The sequence below is a fragment of the Takifugu rubripes genome, chromosome 17 (genome assembly GCF_901000725.2).
Source record: "Takifugu rubripes chromosome 17, fTakRub1.2, whole genome shotgun sequence".
NCBI lineage: Eukaryota > Metazoa > Chordata > Actinopteri > Tetraodontiformes > Tetraodontidae > Takifugu > Takifugu rubripes.
In genome coordinates, this window is record NC_042301.1 from 8,549,672 (window position 1) to 8,568,132 (window position 18,461).

The 18,461-nt window shown below is 46.7% G+C and overlaps 3 protein-coding genes across 11 annotated transcripts; 1 reads left to right on the top strand and 2 right to left on the bottom strand.

Annotated features, from left to right (window-relative positions):
* Window positions 1-202: 202 nt before the first annotated feature.
* Window positions 203-3,134, bottom strand: polr3f (polymerase (RNA) III (DNA directed) polypeptide F). 2 transcript variants are annotated; one of them, XM_003972208.2, is made up of 9 exons: window positions 2,936-3,134; window positions 2,117-2,234; window positions 1,980-2,047; window positions 1,817-1,884; window positions 1,270-1,382; window positions 1,059-1,202; window positions 700-807; window positions 412-603; window positions 203-344 (listed from the first exon to the last, which is right to left on the bottom strand). In XM_003972208.2, the coding sequence occupies exons 1-9, from the start codon at window positions 2,995-2,997 to the stop codon at window positions 267-269; spliced, it is 951 nt and encodes a 316-aa protein (XP_003972257.1). In that variant the 5' UTR covers window positions 2,998-3,134; the 3' UTR covers window positions 203-266. The 2 variants fall into 2 exon arrangements, with proteins under 2 accessions (XP_003972257.1, XP_029706592.1); XM_029850732.1 differs by having other exon boundaries at window positions 1,980-2,053.
* A 1,522-nt stretch (window positions 3,135-4,656) lies between these two features.
* dzank1 (double zinc ribbon and ankyrin repeat domains 1) lies at window positions 4,657-14,917 on the top strand. Of its 8 annotated transcripts, none has more exons than XR_003891562.1 (19): window positions 4,657-4,716; window positions 5,839-5,955; window positions 6,085-6,232; window positions 6,384-6,480; window positions 6,656-6,766; window positions 6,876-6,915; window positions 7,112-7,182; window positions 7,254-7,354; window positions 11,170-11,278; window positions 11,780-11,863; window positions 11,945-12,061; window positions 12,803-12,989; window positions 13,063-13,166; window positions 13,253-13,336; window positions 13,408-13,468; window positions 13,803-13,948; window positions 14,021-14,148; window positions 14,325-14,462; window positions 14,629-14,765. XR_003891562.1 is itself a non-coding variant. In XM_011612697.2 (19 exons), the coding sequence occupies exons 2-19, from the start codon at window positions 5,847-5,849 to the stop codon at window positions 14,771-14,773; spliced, it is 1,917 nt and encodes a 638-aa protein (XP_011610999.1). In that variant the 5' UTR covers window positions 4,657-4,716; window positions 5,839-5,846; the 3' UTR covers window positions 14,774-14,917. The 8 variants fall into 8 exon arrangements, 4 of the variants coding, with proteins under 4 accessions (XP_011610999.1, XP_029706602.1, XP_029706603.1 ...); XR_003891563.1 differs by having other exon boundaries at window positions 14,281-14,399; window positions 14,629-14,643; XM_011612697.2 differs by having other exon boundaries at window positions 14,325-14,399; window positions 14,629-14,917.
* Window positions 14,835-18,397, bottom strand: kat14 (lysine acetyltransferase 14). The gene is made up of 10 exons (XM_029850739.1): window positions 18,136-18,397; window positions 17,933-18,053; window positions 17,737-17,858; window positions 17,464-17,636; window positions 16,962-17,396; window positions 16,275-16,861; window positions 15,850-15,983; window positions 15,599-15,774; window positions 15,341-15,531; window positions 14,835-15,265 (listed from the first exon to the last, which is right to left on the bottom strand). Exons 1-10 carry the CDS (start codon window positions 18,393-18,395, stop codon window positions 15,092-15,094), a joined length of 2,373 nt encoding a protein of 790 aa, XP_029706599.1. The 5' UTR covers window positions 18,396-18,397; the 3' UTR covers window positions 14,835-15,091.
* Between the last annotated feature and the right edge of the window lie 64 nt (window positions 18,398-18,461).

Sequence of the window (18,461 nt, forward strand, 5' to 3'; positions counted from 1 at the left end):
GACGGACCATTTCTTTTCCACCATTTGTTTACCTTTTAAAACCAGGTGGACTTCACTCTTTCCTTGTGATTTTAAAAACAACCATTTTAATTTTCTATTCTGAAATTTTACATTAAATGAAAAATTCCAGCATAAATATTCAAATTCTGACAGTGGTTGTTAAAAGTGAGGTTTGAAATTATGTTTCAGGGAGACACAAGACTTCCTGAGGCTGAACTAACTGATTTATTAGAAATGGGCAGAAAAGAGTTGTGGAAAGTGTGATGTCAGAAGTCCAGCCACTCGGTGAGGTAGATACAGGTGGATGGAGAGATTTCACCACCTTCGTGACAGTCGTCAAACACCTGAGGAGAGGAAAGATTACATCAGACCCTCTCTTGGCTTTTGCAACACTCAAGGGTGTGCTGTTACCGGGCAGAGTCCACAAGGTGTCCTAATGAGGCCTGTGGGCTGGATGACAGCGTTGACACCGCGGTACAGCTTCACCTGTCCATCTACACTGCCCACCGTTCCCTCCTTGGCCGCAATGACCGTCATCTCCACCTTCCCATCATAGATCAGTGTGTTAAGGATGGTCTCGATGTCGTCCATAGACAGGTCCACCTACAAATCAGCCAGGAGTGGGCGCGTCAGCAAGGTGCTGAGCCTGTCATGCTAATAAGTAAATCTTAATCAAGGGACATGGCTTCCAAGCATCACCTTACTAATTCCCAGCTCACAGATGTACTTCCACACCTCATGTGAAGTGGCAAAGGAACTGTTCCTCTGGACCATGGGGCTGTGTTTACTGTCCCTGGCTGCTTCAGCCTGAACACATTAGAGATGAACATCTTTGATGGTAAAGCATCTGTGTGGCCGGACCTGCAGCAGCACCCCCTACTGGCGGTCCTGCCACACTACAACCAGAGAGTGACAAGCCACAATCACCAATCACCATCCATCCATCATTATCCCTCTATCCACCGATAAACCAACCACCCATCCTTCCACCGAGCATCATTTATCCATCCATCCACCCATAATCCATTCATCCATCTATCCATCTGATGTTTTCATACTTTACTCTGCAGAAACTTGAAACACTGCTGGTTGAGGACCTCAACAAACTCTGATTCAAAGTCCTGGTCACTGTACCAGGCCCCGCCTGTCACCGAGCGGTCTGGCTGCAGGTTGTACAACATGTACACCTTCTTCTTGGATGCCTGCAGACAAAGATGTACAGCGAATGTGATCTTCAGTCTCCTCATTGATGACTGTTTAGATACTTACAGCCACTGATTTCACAGCTTTAATGAGTTTTTTGCTTTCCAGATTCTTCAGGATTTTATTGATTTCTGTCAGAGGGAGGTTGCTCTTGAAGCGAATGTCTCTGCTCCAGATCCCTGCAGCATGGAATGACATGAAACACATCACTCAAAAGACCATCTGCTGAGAGAGAACAACAATATTCCCCCTGCAGAGCACTTTACCTCTAACAGGAGCTCAACAGAGACCAGGAATTACAGCTGGTGACAAGGCTATGCTGCATGCTATTCTTGCATCAATACATTATTTTAAGTGAAAAATGTAAGCAAGGTATAGACATTTAACTTTTTAAAACTTCATCCAACACATCGTGTTTGGCTCCTGCATCTTTGCTACTTTACTTAAATTATACAAATGACCGTAAAAGTATAGACAGTTATTACAATGTGACACCTCAGAGAGCTCATCCTCTCTAACACAATTCCATACTTATATACTTATATATCTTCAAAATCATTCCGATGGGTTACATTCGCTTTACTGCCTGGCCTTCTAGCCTTTTTGGTGTCACCTTTGTTTCCTGCATCTTCGATGATCTGATAGACCAGTTTCTCCTGGTTGTCGGATCCTTTCATCTTACTGAAACAACGGAAACTGCCATCAGCATTCATCCGCCAACATCTGAAGCAGACAGCCATGAATAACGTAAAGGCCGGAGGCCTCGGCTACCTTACCTGGTACTCTGCAGATCCTTCATCCTATATAAGAGACCAGAGCTATTCTTCAGCAACTCCAGCTGACCCTGCAACAGGTGGCATCATGAGGATCACATGCAGTACAAACTAGAGCAACTTTTCAAATTGCAACTGACCAATGACAGCAACTTGTTGATAGCCATGGCCCTCTGCTGTGGCTCCAGATGAGGCATGTCATTCTGAATCACCTGGTCTGTGATGCCATGAGGAAACTGTTGACACAGTTCTGTGATCCTACACACACACACACACACACACACACACACACACACACACACACACACACACACACTGAGATTTCCATGTCACTCCATGGAACAAACCAAGTGGATGCTCACAGAATCATGTCCAGCTTTAGAAAAGCAATATTTGAATATTCCAGGTGGAACTACCTCCATAGACAAACATCGTGATGCTATTTCTTGTGTAGTTTTTCTGCTCCCCCCTTTCTGTATTTATTTACAGGTATCGCCGCCTTCAGAGCTGCATAATGACCTCCAGCCCCGCTGACCCACTCAACTGGCAGCTTATTCAATATTCAATATAATGTATTTTTGTATGTATTTCTATGCTCTATGCCTATCCTCTCCTCCCCTCCCCATTCTATCCTCTACCTGTCCTCCCCCTTCTCCTCTCTCTCTACCCAACCGGCCATCAGCAGGAGGGTCCCCCTATATGAGCCTGGTCCTGCTCAAGGTTTCTTCCTGTTAAAGGGGAGTTTTTCCTAGCCACTGTTGCTTGTCTGGGGTTAGGCCCTGGGATTCTAGAAAGCGCCTTGAAACAATTTTGATTGTAAAAGACGCTATATAAATAAAGATTAATTGAGATTGATTAATGGTAAACAACACCGATATTCATGGTTTTAAAGCTGTTGCAGTAGCATTAATACTCATTATCACAGGACGGGAGAACTGAATTAACGGGGTGTTTCTAACCTGTTCTCGACCTCAGCGGGGTCTGAAACACTCGTCTCCCTCTTCACTTTCACCTCAGCCATCCTGGCTCTGATGTCTGTGGTCCCGCACGTTGTTACAACTGCTGTTGGCTCCCGTTAGCTCCGTCCGCTCATTTAGCTTTGCTAGCTACTCCGTTAGCATGTTGTCGGCTTTCGGGGTCCTCGGTTATAGGCGTGTCCTGAAAAGTGCCAGTTTTTGAAACTTTTAAAATGACGTTCCTCATTTTGAGCTACGTTTGAGCTGAAGTGATGTTTGTAAACATATTTTTATCCTACAGTTGTTTTTGAATTATTTTGTGTTAATTTTTTGTGAGAGAAGCTTCTTCTGAGATAGAATCAGAATCGCTGTCATTATGTGAAGCTGAAACACAAACTACATAAAGCAGCCCTACAGTGTCACCTTAAAAAATAATCTCAGGATAAACAGGAAGTCATGCTCCTGCACAGAACGTTTTTATAATATAATCAAACTCATAGCAGGAAAAAGTTTCCAAATTTCAGGCTCCTGGCTGTGTTACTGAAACTGGAATTTTTTTTGTATTTGTATGTATGTATTAGTTTAGTACAAATTTGACCCCGATACCAAAGTTAAAGCTCAAGCCATTAGGTAGAGCACACTCCAAAATTTATTCTGTAAAATACAAATTTTAAAAAGCTGTGAGCTCTTTCTGTGAGCCATCACAGCAAGTGTGCATTTAATGCAAAGAGCCATTTTCATTGCAGTTTGTCACTCTCCATCAGGAATAGGGCACTATAACTTTACTGCTTTTGTTAATGTGACATGTGTCCAAGAAATCCCAATTTTCTGCTAATTTTAAACCAACACACCCAGCCTTGGGAATTACAAATATGATTAAAGATCAAAGAAGCTTTGACATCTGATCTTACAATGTAAAAAGGTCAAAGGAGCTTTGCTTCAAAGTAACTTACTGCATTACAACTATGTTAGGTTGTAGTTCCCCTCTTTATTGCTGCAATCAGCTAACTTCAACTAATGCCAGTATCTAGACAGAAATAAATCATTACGGTAAGATGTGGAAAATAAGACACTTGAGTCTCTGCATGAAATACAGGGCGAACAAAGTCTGTGACTCAATCATGGTGTTTCCTTCTGTGCGTATTTTGGGTGTGAAAATAATTTTACAATCTTATCCTCCACTATAATGCAGGGAGGACGGACAAGCTGTCAGGATATAATGTATGTTCTTTAAAGGCTACTGGTGCACCTCATTTGCTGTGTGTGGACAACAGAATTTCCTGGTCATGTAATTGTCCATCTATCTACCATCCATCATCTAACAAAGTCCTCGACATGATAAAAACAGAGCCAAAAATAGAAAGCATTAACAACAAACATAAAACAATAAAATGCAGCCTCTCATAAGCAGCTAAAAATGCAACCGAATGTTTTTAGAAGGCTTTTCAAAACCGGAAATGAGTCAGACTGTTGTGGGGCGTGAGGGTGGAGTACCGGTAGGTCCGACAGGTAAACAGGGGCAATGTGCACGAAGACATTTAAAAACAAATAAACGAATTTTAAAAACAAGTACGAAGCCGAAAAGCAGGAAGCCCATTAAAAGACAAAAAACAATGTTTGGGACAAGAGAGCACGGTCCAACATGGAAGGGATCATACGGAAATGACGCGATGGCGTCACTCAGTGTTGTTTTTGCACAGCCAATAGCGATGTTCCTTATTGAGGCGTTGGCAGCTATGGTGACGCTTCCTCAAACAGTCGCCGTCCGACCTTCAATCAATGGAGTAAGTACCGTTCTCAGCGTTTTAGGTTGTTTATGGGACATGTGCACGGAGGAAAGATGCTTTTATTTCTTTATTCCTTCTGCAGCGTTTAACTAAATAGTAAATGGGTGAGAAAAGATTTAAAATTGTTTAATGTGGCGAGATGAGGAGATGGAAATGTGGAACTGTCTGCAGGTCTTATGAGGGCTTCCTGGTATACGGAAATTTAACCGGAATCCTTTATATTTTGAAGATGTTATGATTCACTGCGATGATGTGGACACTCAAGGCTTCCACTTCTTTCCCCTTGATTTTAACTCAAGTGTCAACCACATATGTGAACTAGGGGCTGGGAGTAGTTCCAGAGAAACAGGCCAGTGCCTTGGAGAGGAGGGTCTGTTTGAGAGTTGAATGTTGGATTTAGGAGGACCAGTGTAGTTTTCGTCCTGCTGTGGAACAGAGGAACAGAGCTGCAGTGATGGTTGGCCTACACCAGGGCGGCCTGATTCTGTTTACCCTTTATGCCCCTCTGGGACTTGGAGGCGATCCTGCCCCAAGTGGAGGCCTTAAAGTATCTTGGGGTCTTATTGACGAGCATGGGAAGAATGGAGCAAGAGATCGTCAGACGAGTCCATGCAGCATCGAGAGTGATGCGGACCTTGCATTAGTCTTCTGCGGTGAATCAAAAGGCAAAGCTCTTGATATGTTCTGTCCATCACCTGTGGTCACCAGCTGTAGTTAGTGACCGAAAGAAAGAGCTGAAGCAGCTGAAAATGAGTCGGCTGTGTGGACTCTCTCTTAGAGACAGGGCAAGAACGTCAGTCATCTGGGAGGGGTTCAGAGGTGGCTTGGGTCGAACTCCTTAAGCCTTCCTGGTGAAGGTTTCTGGGCAGGTCCAACCGGAAGGAGGCCTGGGGGGAGACCCAAGATACACTGGAGGGTCTCTCAGCGGACCTGGGTCTGCTTTGGGAAGAGCTGGACAAAGTAGCTGGGGAGACAAAGTCTTGGCTTCTCTGCTTAGGTACTGCCCAGTTAAGCAGTAGAATGTGGATGCATGGATGAACTGTTTGTTTTTAAGCCCTGACCCAAGAGCCATCATGTTTAGGGCCCTAATGATGTCCCCTCTTTCTGTGTGATTGACAGGTGTCACCATGACTGCAGGAGTGGTGTCAGCACCATTCATCATTGCCAACAGCAGTCTCCACACGCATGGTTCCAGGAGAGACATTGATACCGACACACCTGTTTTCATCCAGTCAGGTACAAATCTGGGAACATTGTGGAAAGCTGGAAACATTTTCCACCTCCAGCTTCAGATCTTCTCTGAACTGTAGAGTCTGGCAGACAGGTGAGTGTGTTCAGGGGTCAGATGTGTTTTTGCTTCTGCAGATACTCCTGGAGTGCTGATTTTCTACACTCTGGATGGTTCGAAGCCAGATATGGTCCAGTGTGGCTCAGCAGCCAGAGTCAGGAAGTACAGCAAACCTATCCGGCTCCCTGCAGGTCGAGTGACTGTCAGAGCCATCGCTGTTACCAGGTTAGGGTTAAAGCTCCATCAACGCCTACTAATTAAATATTTCACAGCAAGATGGAGGAATGTGTCAAACATGCAAAAGTCGAATTACCACCAAAATCTACGCAGTCAACAGGTGTTTATGCAGGTCTTAACTCGGCTCTTCTGTCTGCAGTGATGGCAGAGAAAGCTCAATCGTAACCAAGATGTTCATGGTTCAGAATCGAGATTCAAACAAGAAGGAAAAAGATGTCCTGCTGACCAATGAGCAGGTAACCAAACCTCCACCTCAGTCGTCGTGGTCACAATAGGCTGAAGTTACTAAGTTGAAAAAAGCTGCAGTTTTTGCTTCGTCACAGTGATGTGTGTTCTGATGTTGCACAAACTCCTGGGAGGAGATGATTACTGAGCATAACATGTTTTAATCTTTCATTCACTGACCTGAAGGCAGAGGTTCAAAAGTCATCAGAAACAAGATCAGAAAAGAGTCCAACTGCATTTGATTCCCGAACGTGCATGCAGCCCTATCAGCCCTCTGTCCCAGCAGAAGCTTTAAATGTTGGTAGTGATGCCCCCTATCTGTAGAGCCTCAACGTTCACTCATGACTTTTAATTAACTGAAGTTTAGAAATGCATCTTCATTCTTCTTCCATCATTGTTGTTTCAGAATCTATGTGAAGAGCCCCCGTATTCTGCTGGATTTTCAGGTTTGTTACCTTTGTGTGGGTCTACCTGTGAAACCTAGTTTTGTATACAGATGTGAGGTTAGCTGGTGTGTTGCTGATGAACAATCACAGATAGGGGTTCCCAATCGAGTCGTCTGATGATTCAGACACCGGCAGTACAATCGAAACGTGTTCATGTTACTTCTGCGTCATCAGCTCATGTTTTTGTTTCCTTCAGAACTCTGGACGAGGGGAGATGTTTCCTTTAAATCTCTGACTGCTGCTGCCCAAAATGGATCTCAATTCAAGGTAGGCACAGAACCTGAACCTGTTCTTCACTTGGAGAAGAAAGACATGTGTGCTGACCTTTGTTTTTTCAGAATTCTGACCCACTGATGCAGGCAAGCAGGACAAAGATGTCAGGACTCAGCCAGGAATCCAAGTATCTGCAGGACAAAGAGGTCATCACGAACCTCCTGCGGTATGAACTGAGCTGCTGATGAGCACCTGTTCAACATGTGATTAGCTTTCTGTTCACAAACATGATCGTAACACCAAAGCATGCTGGGAAATTTAAGCTGAGGCTTCTGAAGGTAGAAAGTGGCCTGAGCTGCCCAGCAGCGGCCCAGAATGGGGATTAGCTCTGTTCTGTGGTCTCAGATCTGGGCTGCCAGGACTGATACTGCCAGGTCCGCATCAGCGTCACTGGTGGTGGTGGTGGCTGTATGATGGCGGTGCAGAAGATGTCACCATTATTGTTACAGATTGGGAACAATTGGATGTCTTGGGTGAGAGTTCTGTTTGGTGTCAAAAGGGTCATATGCAGTGTTACCTGGGGGATAGTAAGGTGTGTGACAACTGTGACTGTGATTGAGGAGCTGAGGGCAAATTGTTTTTTGTTTCAACATTTGTGCAGTTTTCTGTTTGAAAACTTAATTCTTTCTTGTGGCTGATTGTGCGTATGAGTTATTTTCCGTATTTTTTGTGTGTAGAAGGGTTGTAGATTAGGTTGAGTGAGTGAGTGAGTGAGTGAGTGAGTGAGTGAGTGAGTGAGTCCTCGGAGCGGAGGGACATCATGTCCACTCCTGCCCCGAGAAATGCGGGGTTCAAGCGGCCCAGCCAGCCGTGTCTGTTGTTGCTGCTGCTGGGCCCGTGAGTGCGGTTCCGCTGTCTTTTGCTGCTGCTGTGGCCGGGCGAGGGGAGGGGAGGGGAGGGGAGGGGAGGGGAGGGGAGGGGAGCGGAGCGGAGCAGACCAGACCAGACCAGACCAGACCAGCATCATGCCGCGTCAGTAGCTTCCTAATCTTTGTAATGTTCCTCAGGTGAAAAAAGGCACTTCTAGAGACTAATTTAATGTGTGAGTTGAAGGACAGATTTTGTTCAAAAGTTACTCCTAGATTCCTCACAGAGAGACTAGATTTTAATGAGATACCATCTAAAGTGATTATATGATCTAATCTATCCCTGAGAGGTTCAGGACCAAACACCATGACCTCAGTTTTTCCTGGGTTAAGGAGGAGGAAATTTGAAGACATCCAGGACTTTATGTCTTTAAGACAGGTCTGGAGCTTCACTAACTTCTCTGTCTCCTCTGGTTTCATGGACAAATAAAGCTGAGTGTCATCAGCATAACAATGAAAATTTATCCCATGCTGCCGAATAATGTTCCCTAAGGGAAGCATGTACAAGGTGAAAAGGATTGGTCCAAGTACAGAACCTTGAGGAACTCCATGGCTAACCCTACTGTATGTAAGTCTAATCTTAAAAGTAGAGATAGATTCAGCCTCCCGTACCTGGACAAGGTGCTGGTTCCACAGCAGGGGGGCCTGGTAGCTAAATGCTCGGCCCCCCATTCTACCTTTAGAGACTCTGGGGACCACAAGTAAACCAGCATTCTGAACCAGCAGTCAGAAAAATTATTTAAAATTATTCTAGATTTAATGGGCAGCCAATGAAGAGACGTTAGTACAGGCGTTATTCGATCTCTTTTGTCAATACCTGTCAGAACTCTGTCTGCAGGTCAGAAGAAGAACTTACAAGGGAAGATTATTCACTCCTTACGTACGAGTAGCTGCTCCGGAATCTCAGACTCATCAGAGATTAGGAAATAGGCTGCTGGGTTTTATAAGAACCTCTATAGGAGTGAGTGGTCAAGTAATCCAGATGTGCAAGACAGCTTCTTCAGGGGTCTCCCTCAGGTCAGCGAGGACACCAACACGAGGTTGGCAGCAGGGATATCCCTTCAAGAGCTCCACGCTGCCACCTTAAGTTTGCAAAATGGCAGAGTGACGGGGTTGGGTTCATCAGTGACAATGTCACTTTTAATCAGATATTTTGGAACTCTCCAGTTCATCGGTCACACAGACTGGTCTTATTTCCATAGACCAGGAAAAGGCTTTTGACCGGATTGAACACCAGTACCTGTGGCAGACCTTATCTGCCTTTGGATTCAACTCTGTCTTTATAGTTATGGTCTGAACACTCTATAGTGACATTGTGAATGTTCTAAAGATCAATGGTGGCTGAGCGCTCCCATTGAGATCCAGAGAGGGGTGAGGCAAGGCTGTTCTCTCTGGGATCCTATATGCGATAGCCATCGAGCCTCTGTCTTACAAATTGCTAGCCATCGAGCCTCTGTCTTACAAATTGCGACAAAAACTAGTTGGCATAGATCTACACCAGTGACCCGTGCCTTTTAAATTGCCTGTTTATGCTGAAGATCTTATCGTTTTAACCAATTCACAGGAAGAGATTGATGTTTAAACAAACATTATTAATGAATTTGGTTTTATTTCATCAGCCAAGGTGAACTGGGGAAAGAGAGAGGCTCTGATGGCTGGTGGGGGGCTGGGAGGAGGTCTCACACTACTCAGGGGTCTACAGTGGAAGACAGGAGAAATACGGTACCTTGGCGTCTTCCTGGGGGAAGGAGATTTTATGGGGAGAAACTGGGAAGATTCCCTAGAGAAAGTTACAGGTCGGCTGGAGAAGTGGAGGTGGCTTCTCTTGAAGATGTCCTTTAGAGGTCGGACACTCATTGTGAACAATCTGGTCTCTTCCACCCTGTGGCACAAGATGATGTGTGTTGACTCTCCGGCTCCCCTCCGCCCGATTTAGGCGGAATCCCCGTACTGGCTCCAGTAGGAGCCGGTCCTACGGGGGACCAAGTTGGAACTTCCCAGTTGGGCAGGGAAGTCGATGGCCTGGAAGATGGAGACTGCAAGAGCTGTCACACTGGGCCAGGTGGTGGTGTTGATGGGCCCTCAGATCGATGACCCCTCTGGCCTTGCAGCCCAGCTGGGTTTAAGTTCACTGAGGACTGTGCAAAAACTGCTGGAGAACTGGAAAGCCAAGCTCTCCTGCCAAGACCACCTGCTCCTGACCTCATCCACAGCCACTGTGGTAGAGGAGGAACCATTCCCTGCCATTTTACTGGCACCGGATTTTAAAGACTGCTCAGGTCCCCTTTTAAAACCTCGCCATCTGTTTCTATACAGGATGTATCTGGAAAGACGCTGTATAAGATGCTGGTGAAGACCGTGAACAGGCATAGACTGAACCGGAGAGCTGAAATACCCTAGAGAAGGTCCTCTGGCCTGGCTCCAAACTGCAGGCCCCAGTGGAGGTTGCTGTACAAGCCTTCACTCTCTAAGAGACACGCTGACCTCCACTGGAGAGTCCTCCATAGTATCTTCCCAGTAAACTCATTCATATCAGCCATTAATGAAATGGTGGACGACAAGTGCCCTTTTTGTGACAATAGAGAGACAATCTTTTACAGTTTTTTTAAATGTCAGCATCTTTCACCATTGTTTTTATTTCTAAAAGATGTTTTTTCAAGGTGTGGGGAATCTTTTAAGCAGTCTTTTATTCTTGGTTTTAGATACACACGTCATCAGAAGTGCAAGTGTCAGCTTTTAAACTTTTTTTTAGGGCAGGCCAAGATGGCAGTGTATTCAAGACATAGGAAAAAGATAGAAAGGGTTTTTATTGTTGAACCTCTCACCGTGTATATCAATATGATCAAGTCCTGACTCATTGATTTTAATTTTCAAAAGGCAGCTGGAGATCTGGACTCTTTTGAGCAGGTCTGGTGTTTTGATCATGTCCTCTGTCTTCTGGTAGATGACTCTTTGCAGTTGGGAGATGCACTCATATAGATTAGATAGATTATTTATTTATATATTTATTATGAGTGAGTGTTTTTAAAGATCTCAATTGTATGTTCTTTTGTAAGAGTGGCAAATAAAGCTGTTTTCAAAATTCAATTCTCTCTCTCTCCCTCCCTCTCTCTAGGTGTGCTCACTGTCTCAGTGCTCGTCCTTCAGATCAATTCTCTCGGTTCTGTCCAAACTGTGGTGCTGAAGTTTCAGAACAAAGACTTTCCCCTACAGTTGTAGAAGAGGTAAACACAAAGTGTAGCATTTTCAGTGATTTTAGGCATGTGCACCACAACTGCAGACGCCTGAGCCTGTGTGACTAGATGCAGACCATACATAGGCATAGAAGAAGAACAAAGAGTAGAAAAATAATCATAGCAACAATAACTACATTTTTTTTAGCTTTGTAGCTCAGGGTTGCTCTATTGAAGCAGCTCCGCCTCGTCATCTTTGATATTCAATTTTAAAATCGCTGTTGTGTTGAAAATGTTCACTGTTGTGATTGCAAGCTTCTTGATACACGTACGCATGTTTGGCTCATTACTGTCACTGACTGGCCCAGCTGATGTACTGCAACATGTAAGTTGTCCATTTGCAGTTATTGATTTCAATAAATTATCATCTGCACAGGGAACTGTGTTACTCCAACTCTGAAAACATTGTGGAAACAAGATCTCTCTCTCTCGCTCTCACTCACACACACACACACAAACACACAGGTTCTGACTGACTCCATTGCTGTGTAGGAACACCGAGTGTGTAGTTGCTGTGGCAGTGGAAATCCAATCAACATGTCCAGTTGCTTGACCTGCGAGAGTTATATGCAACCAGTAAGAAACCAACACCACACACACACACGCACACAGTAACAACCTTGAGTGTAACATGCAGGTGCTTGTGTGTTGCTGTAGGTGGTGTGCAGCAGCAACACTCTCTCAGGCCTGACAGCAGGTAGGAGGTGGTGCTGCTCCATCTGTAAATGGTTGAACCACCATAAGTCCAGATTCTGCAGCTGCTGTGGCTCAGAGGTGAGTACAGTACAAAAATCAAACACATGTAGAGACACGTGACACGTGTGCTTTCACCTCTCCCATTGGAGACGGTACCCATCATCAGGTACCGGTACTAGCTAAGTTAATCTACTGATGTTAGCGGAACGGGCTAGACATCTGTTGATGATTTGTCCTAAGCTAGTCAAGAGAGTGAAGCACTGTGGAAAATGTGTCCTTTCAGCCTGTTTGCGCAGCCACATTTGTGGTTTGTTGGCGTTGTGCAGTGAGCGATCAACCTGGTGCTTTACACTGCACAGCCTGTAGTGTTTCCCTGAGGGGGCGGACCCTGCCCACAACAAACAGGGTCCCTACAGCGCCACCTGTTGACAACACCCTCAATAACAACATGGTAATGAGAGCTGACGAGCAGAGATCATTCATGTTAGAAGACTAATTTCCCCCCCCTCCTGAGATCTAAGACTGGTAAAAATGGTTCTTCCTGAGAAAAAACAGATATGTCTCACCAGCAATAAATGATTACAACACATGGATTTGATGGTTCTCACTGATCTTCATCACCTCGATCAACTGAATAAATTAAAATCAGTGTTTTCATCAGTGATTATGGGTCAAAAGTGAAAATGTGTTCAGGACAATCTAAGGTGAAAGACAAATAATCTCTGCTGGTGCAGGACAGAGTGTTGTTCAAAATACCTTAAAAGAAAAAATTATAATTTGAATGAAAAAAAATCAGTTTCCTGCTATGTCACCTGGCAGGCCACTCCCCTATCCGAGTGCACTTGGAATATGGCCACACCCACTGCAGAGAAATCCACACAGACTGTTGGACTATATTACCCATCAGCCACTCAGATGCAGAGGGAGAGAGAGAGGGCGCTATTGCTCAGTCGCCAGTCAGTCGCAGACCGCCATCCCCCAATGACCTCCATCAGCCCAGGAAAAGGTGAAACACTGAGACCGACATCGACACCCTTTGCTGTTCCATGACAGATGCCAGAGTGATTCTGTGTCTGCAGGCTACTGGCAGAGGCAGCTGGACCATGTGTGTGCTCACCTGAGGAGTTACACTCAAAACAACACCCCTTTTAAGGCTCTGTTGGGAGATCCTTGTATGGGCGAGGTGCTCCCACACGAACAAGACATCAAATAAGCCCAGGCATTGACCTGATTCACCTCCTGTCTAATGAGGTGTCCCCTCTCTTCCAGCTGGTTTCAGCTGTTGTTCAGGAGGACCACCAGCATCTCACTCTAACCATGAGCTTTGCATTGGCAGGACAAGGGAAGAAGCAGGTTAGTTCTGCATCTGCCAGATAACTGACCGCAGTCCCAAAACAGCTTAACAAAGGTGCCTTTGTTCTCAGGGGAACGCAGCAGGTGAAGGCGTGGAACCATCAGTGCTGCCTGCAGGTGGCAACAGTCTCCGTAAGAACCGGCTCTGGCTCACTTCCTGTTTATGCTGCATGTTTTTTTTGTAATGCTAACCCAGCAGCACCAGCAAGTTTGACCTTAACTTTACCTGGTACCAGATGTGTTTTTGTGGTCCGCCTGCACGTCCCTGCTTTTCCAGTCCCTGCCCTGGGGGTGGACAGTTTGTGTTTTCTCACTGGCAGATTGACATAAATATATGGAAAGTGTAGAATTACTATGTAGACTCCACCCACAGACCATGTAATCATCCTGGTAAATCTACCCAGGCAGATAACTCTGGCAGCCCATGCTAACGAGACACTCACATTTATTTTCGTGTGACTGACAGGAAGTGATCCACTCCCAGCGGGAACCAGATCCTCCACACACAAACAGATGCAAAGCCCTCAGCTGCAAGTGAAGGATGCTCAGCTAATGAAGGAGCTGGGTCCAGGACGAGGTCAGTGCAGCATCGTCCAGCAGCTCCTGGACCAGGTACAGGACGGCCAATCGGCATCCTCATCTCAAACAGCCAATATACCAAATGCTCTCTTTACGAACCCCCAGGGAGCAGACCCCACCTGTTGCCACAGTAATGACCGCCACGCTCTAGCTGTAGCTGTTCTGAATGGCCACCATCAAGTACTTCCTGTTTTAGTGCAGCAAGGAGCCAACATCGACCAGCAGTCTGGACCGTAAGACCAAGACCTCTACACACGTGCATGCAACAAACAGGGACAGGACATGACCACCTGCTTCTAGAACCTTCTGAGTTTTGCTCACACTAGAACATTCTGCTACTTTCATATATCCTGCGCGAAACACAGGTGAAAGGTCGTCTGAGTCTGAAACAGGTGACTGTCATCCTCAGGATGAAGAACTCGGCTCTGCATGAAGCTGCAGCACTGGGCCCTGAAGGTCTGCAGTGTGCTCAAGTCCTGCTCAGGTGATGCTCTGACTGTGACCCACAAGAGCCGTCATGGCTAAAAACATGCAAAGAGACACAAAGGTGTGAGATAGAGGCAGAGGACAGGAAGTCATAATGAAGCTGCTGTCAATCTTTAACTTTTATGTTCGCCAACATTCAGCCTTCTTCACTGATGACCGACAGATTTGAAGCTCTCATACATTTATTTTGACAGCTCTATGATTTCCTGTTTCTTTATGGCTTCCAGCTGTGGCGCAAAGGTGAGGAGGAAGAACGCTAGTGGTCAGACGGCGTTCGATCTGGCCGTCAACTCAGGCTGCAACAACATGGTAGCGCTGCTGGCTGCTCAGATTGGACTTTCCTTACTGGACAGACTGGCTAAACAAAAATGAAAAGACCTCAGCAGCTGGCTGAGATTTACACCATTTCTACAATCAGATGCAGGAGCAGCTGTTATTGCATATCAACCACTTTGGTTGTTGCATTTTATTATTGTGATGCATTCAGCTTCTACAAAATAAAGAAAATCACAAAAATTCTTCCTGATGAATGACAACAGCTGGATTCAAGTACACACGTACACACACACGTACACACACACACACACACACACACAGATTTCCATGTCACTCCATGGAACAAACCAAGTGGATGCTCACAGAATCATGTCCAGCTTTAGAAAATCTCAAGGTGTAGTCTGTGAAGTGGACTCAGCGCCGGAGGCGTAGGAAGAAGGCGTGCCGACACTCTGTGCTGTCCACAGGATAATATTTATCATAGAAGTCCAGGATGTATTCTTCTGCTTTGAAGCCAAACTTCTGGTAGAGCAGCATGGCTGGGTTACTGGCTGACACATGCAGCGTCACGTCTTTTCCCATACACGTCTGAAAATAAAACAAAGACCACTGTGTCAACACCCAGCAGGTGTCTGATGGCACAGCCACACCACCTTTTATCACCTGGATGAGATGGTAGATCATGAAAGTGCCGATGCCTGCTCTCCTCCACTCAGGATGGACCAACAAGAAGGAGATGTAGGCCTCATTGTACTTCACATCTGGTACCATGAAACCAAAACCAACCACAACTTTCTTATAGAGGACCACCACACTGAAGTCAGGGTACTGCAGACACTCGGAGAGGTCCACGCCTGCAGCAGGAGCACACGTGATCAGTACGCAGACATGAAGAGCACGGGGATGGCCACGAAACGTTACCTGGCCAGAAGCTGTCCTGACACATGGCGTTGACGGAGGGGACATGGCTAGGGCGCACATAGCAGTAGTCAATGGGGGCACTGGGTTCGGGCAGCCAGTTCGGGTGCTTCCTGTGAGGGTAAGCTCTGATCTCCTCCAACAACCTCAACTTCACCGGACGGCTCTCATAATCCCGTCTGAAGAAAAGACACAGCTACAACAAGTGTGCGAGCAGGAAACACTGCCTGAGTCAAGGGCCAAATTGCTTTTACCTAATGAAGGGTTTGAGGATGCGGGACGTGTACGGGCTCTTGATGCTCAGGTCCAAACTGTCTTCTGCTCCCATCAAACGGTGCCAGAAAGATGCGGACTGCTGCCGAACACCTATTCTTCTGGGAACACTGGTCTGAATGGACACACGCGTTAAATACGCTTTATTTTCCAGCTCACTAAAGGACAACTTTAATCTGAAGCAATACTGATTGAATCTGTTCAACATCAACTGTTGATCCCTACAGGAGGACCAGAAACAGAACCAGACTGTAACAGTTCAGGGGAGAAGCTGTGATTGGTCCTCACTGTTTCATGTCAGCGATTTGTAGACAAACGTGAAGTTGTTCAAGAGGACAGAGTTGAGTGAAAAGAGCCGCTGAATGACGGACAAACAGGCAGTGAAGGATGGGACATAGCACTGTACCTGGAAGCGATCAAGAATACGCAGTTCCTTGCTGTTGGTGCAGTATTTTCCCAGGATTCCATTCTGTATCTCCACGCCTGCGTTGTGGGCAGCATAGATCCCCCCCACCAGGCTGAGTGTTGTGCTGACAGCCCGGTCCATGTCCAGCAGAGATAGCCCTCTCTGCCTCTTGGCCTGGCGGACCTGCAGCTTGCTGTGGAGCCGTTTGGCCTGTGGGGTGACGGCTAAAGCCAGCGGACAAGCCTCCAGGCGGCACAGCAGCATCTTCTCCTCATAAAGACTGAGCAGCGTCATGTGAGCAGAGTGGCAGGTGGTGCCTGCTTCACTTTCTTTCTCTGCATGCGTGACCCTTCTCCGCTCAGGTCCAGCAGTATCCCCATTGGAGACGACAAGGCCTTGGCACTGTCCCATTGGTTCTTCAAAGTTCTCCTCACACTGGCGGCCTTCATCATCCTCACTCTCTGCCTCACATTTAATGTGACTTGAAGCTACGCAAAGTTTCTTGCGAGCAATAAGACCACTACTGGGTGGAGGGATGTACTCCATCCCTGGGTCAATAATTCCTTCTACTTCCATCTCCTCATCATCTAGAAGAACCAGCACACAAAAGGGACGTCCATTGGTGTTTATGTACAGCTCAGCTGACCAGATCAGTGACAGCGGTGGTGGTCAACAGTGTGGTCTTACCATGGAAGAGGGCCTGGGGGGGCATCGCGTCAGGTATAAGGTCAGCCTCTGACAGCAGGCTGGGCGTTGCCGAATGAGAGGCCGGCGTACCCGGAGCGGAGAAGTCGGGCGAAGGAGATGGTGACGGGCTAGTGAGAGGCGTTCGGTCCGACGAACTGAGCGAAGAGAAATCAATGACCTCACCTTTCTCCAGCGCTATGTCGGGCCGACGGCTAGTGTTGACCCCACGACCTCCACCCAGTTTGACTGGTGTAGAGGACGAGCTGCGGTCTGTGTAGCTGCCTCCGGCCTCCTTCTGAGCCCGCCGAATATCTTTGGCCTCCTGTGTGCGAGAGCGTTTTTCCTTCAGCTGCATAGCATTCTCCACGGGGTTTCTGGCCCCGCGCTTTCGTAGGCCCTCTACAGTGATGATTGGGTCCAGGACAGGTTTGCAGGCTGCACATGGAAGAAGACCTTCAGTGTCATCTAAACTAAAACATCCTGGATTCCAGCCACATCCCACCTTTAGCCTTTGTTGTTGATTTGTCCACCTCTGGTCTTAGGGTTGGAGGTCGGTTCTGGACCAGCTTCCACCAGCCAGGCTCACCAAACTCCTGCGCTCCTGAGCGAAAGTAAGTGGGACTTCCAACTGACAGACACCCAGCCACTGTGCTCCACCAGGTTGAAGTCTTTTTCCTGTACAGAAAAGAGATCTCCATGGCAACAAAACAACAGGATTTCTGAAAAAATTGGGACAGAGGAACGATTTCGGAGTCAAAAACAGGAGTCCAGTGACCTTGTTCCCAGGAGAAAATTCCAGTGTCGGCCAATAAAGGCACAGATATCTTCTTTCCAACGAAAGTATCCCTGACGCCCAGTCCCTTCCAGAGACAGGTTGTACATGGCCAACATCACCACCTGAAAGGAAATACCAATACCATCCTTGTCAGAGCAGCTGAAGCTGTCATGCGCAGGACAGCTGTCACTGTTACCTGTTGCCATGTCAGTCTCATCCTTTCAAAGCTCTCCGTGCCGTTGTCAGAACAGCTGCAGCAGATGAACTTAAAGAAGTTGTCACCTTTCAAGTAGCTGGGCTGCTCCCATGAAGCTGGGCTGCGTGACACACACAGAGCGCTGTTACAACACAATGACATGTCTGGCAGCACTGTCGCCAAGCTGCAAGTGGCTGGCTCACCTGCAGGGATCCAATTGTGGCAGCGGTCGCAGTAGAAAAGACATGTCCTCACAGGCCCAGCCTCCGTCTGCATCATCACCCACGTCGCTGGTCAGAGAGTCTCCACTCTGATCGTGTGACAGGTCCAGAGATCCCTGGTCTTCTGACTCCACGATTAGGAGAGTCTCTCCTTCCACCTCGCCCTCCTCCAGACCTTCTGAGGCTGATGTACAGATGGCCTCGTCTTCAGCTGCACCGAGCTGCTCACCACTGCTGTCCATTACACCTGTACAGGAAGCACATCCACACACAGTGACATGTTACCCTCTTGCATGTGGAATGTGTCG

What these genes read in the sequence shown, in the direction of transcription:
- dzank1 (XM_011612697.2), top strand. Translation starts at nt 5,847, where the DNA reads ATGACTGCAGGAGTGGTGTCAGCACCATTCATCATTGCCAACAGCAGT. An exon ending in TCCCAGCAGAAGCTTTAAAT is followed by an intron (nt 6,767 to 6,875) that starts GTTGGTAGTGAT and finishes TTGTTGTTTCAG; the next exon opens with AATCTATGTGAAGAGCCCCC. An exon ending in GTATTCTGCTGGATTTTCAG is followed by an intron (nt 6,916 to 7,111) that starts GTTTGTTACCTT and finishes TGTTTCCTTCAG; the next exon opens with AACTCTGGACGAGGGGAGAT.
- kat14 (XM_029850739.1), bottom strand. Translation starts at nt 18,395, where the DNA reads ATGGACAGCAGTGGTGAGCAGCTCGGTGCAGCTGAAGACGAGGCCATC. An exon ending in ATCCTCAAACCCTTCATTAG is followed by an intron (nt 15,775 to 15,849) that starts GTAAAAGCAATT and finishes TCTTTTCTTCAG; the next exon opens with ACGGGATTATGAGAGCCGTC. An exon ending in TCAGGACAGCTTCTGGCCAG is followed by an intron (nt 15,532 to 15,598) that starts GTAACGTTTCGT and finishes CTCCTGCTGCAG; the next exon opens with GCGTGGACCTCTCCGAGTGT.
- polr3f (XM_029850732.1), bottom strand. Translation starts at nt 2,997, where the DNA reads ATGGCTGAGGTGAAAGTGAAGAGGGAGACGAGTGTTTCAGACCCCGCT. An exon ending in AAGCTGTGAAATCAGTGGCT is followed by an intron (nt 1,203 to 1,269) that starts GTAAGTATCTAA and finishes CTTTGTCTGCAG; the next exon opens with GCATCCAAGAAGAAGGTGTA. An exon ending in CACCTTGTGGACTCTGCCCG is followed by an intron (nt 345 to 411) that starts GTAACAGCACAC and finishes TCCTCTCCTCAG; the next exon opens with GTGTTTGACGACTGTCACGA.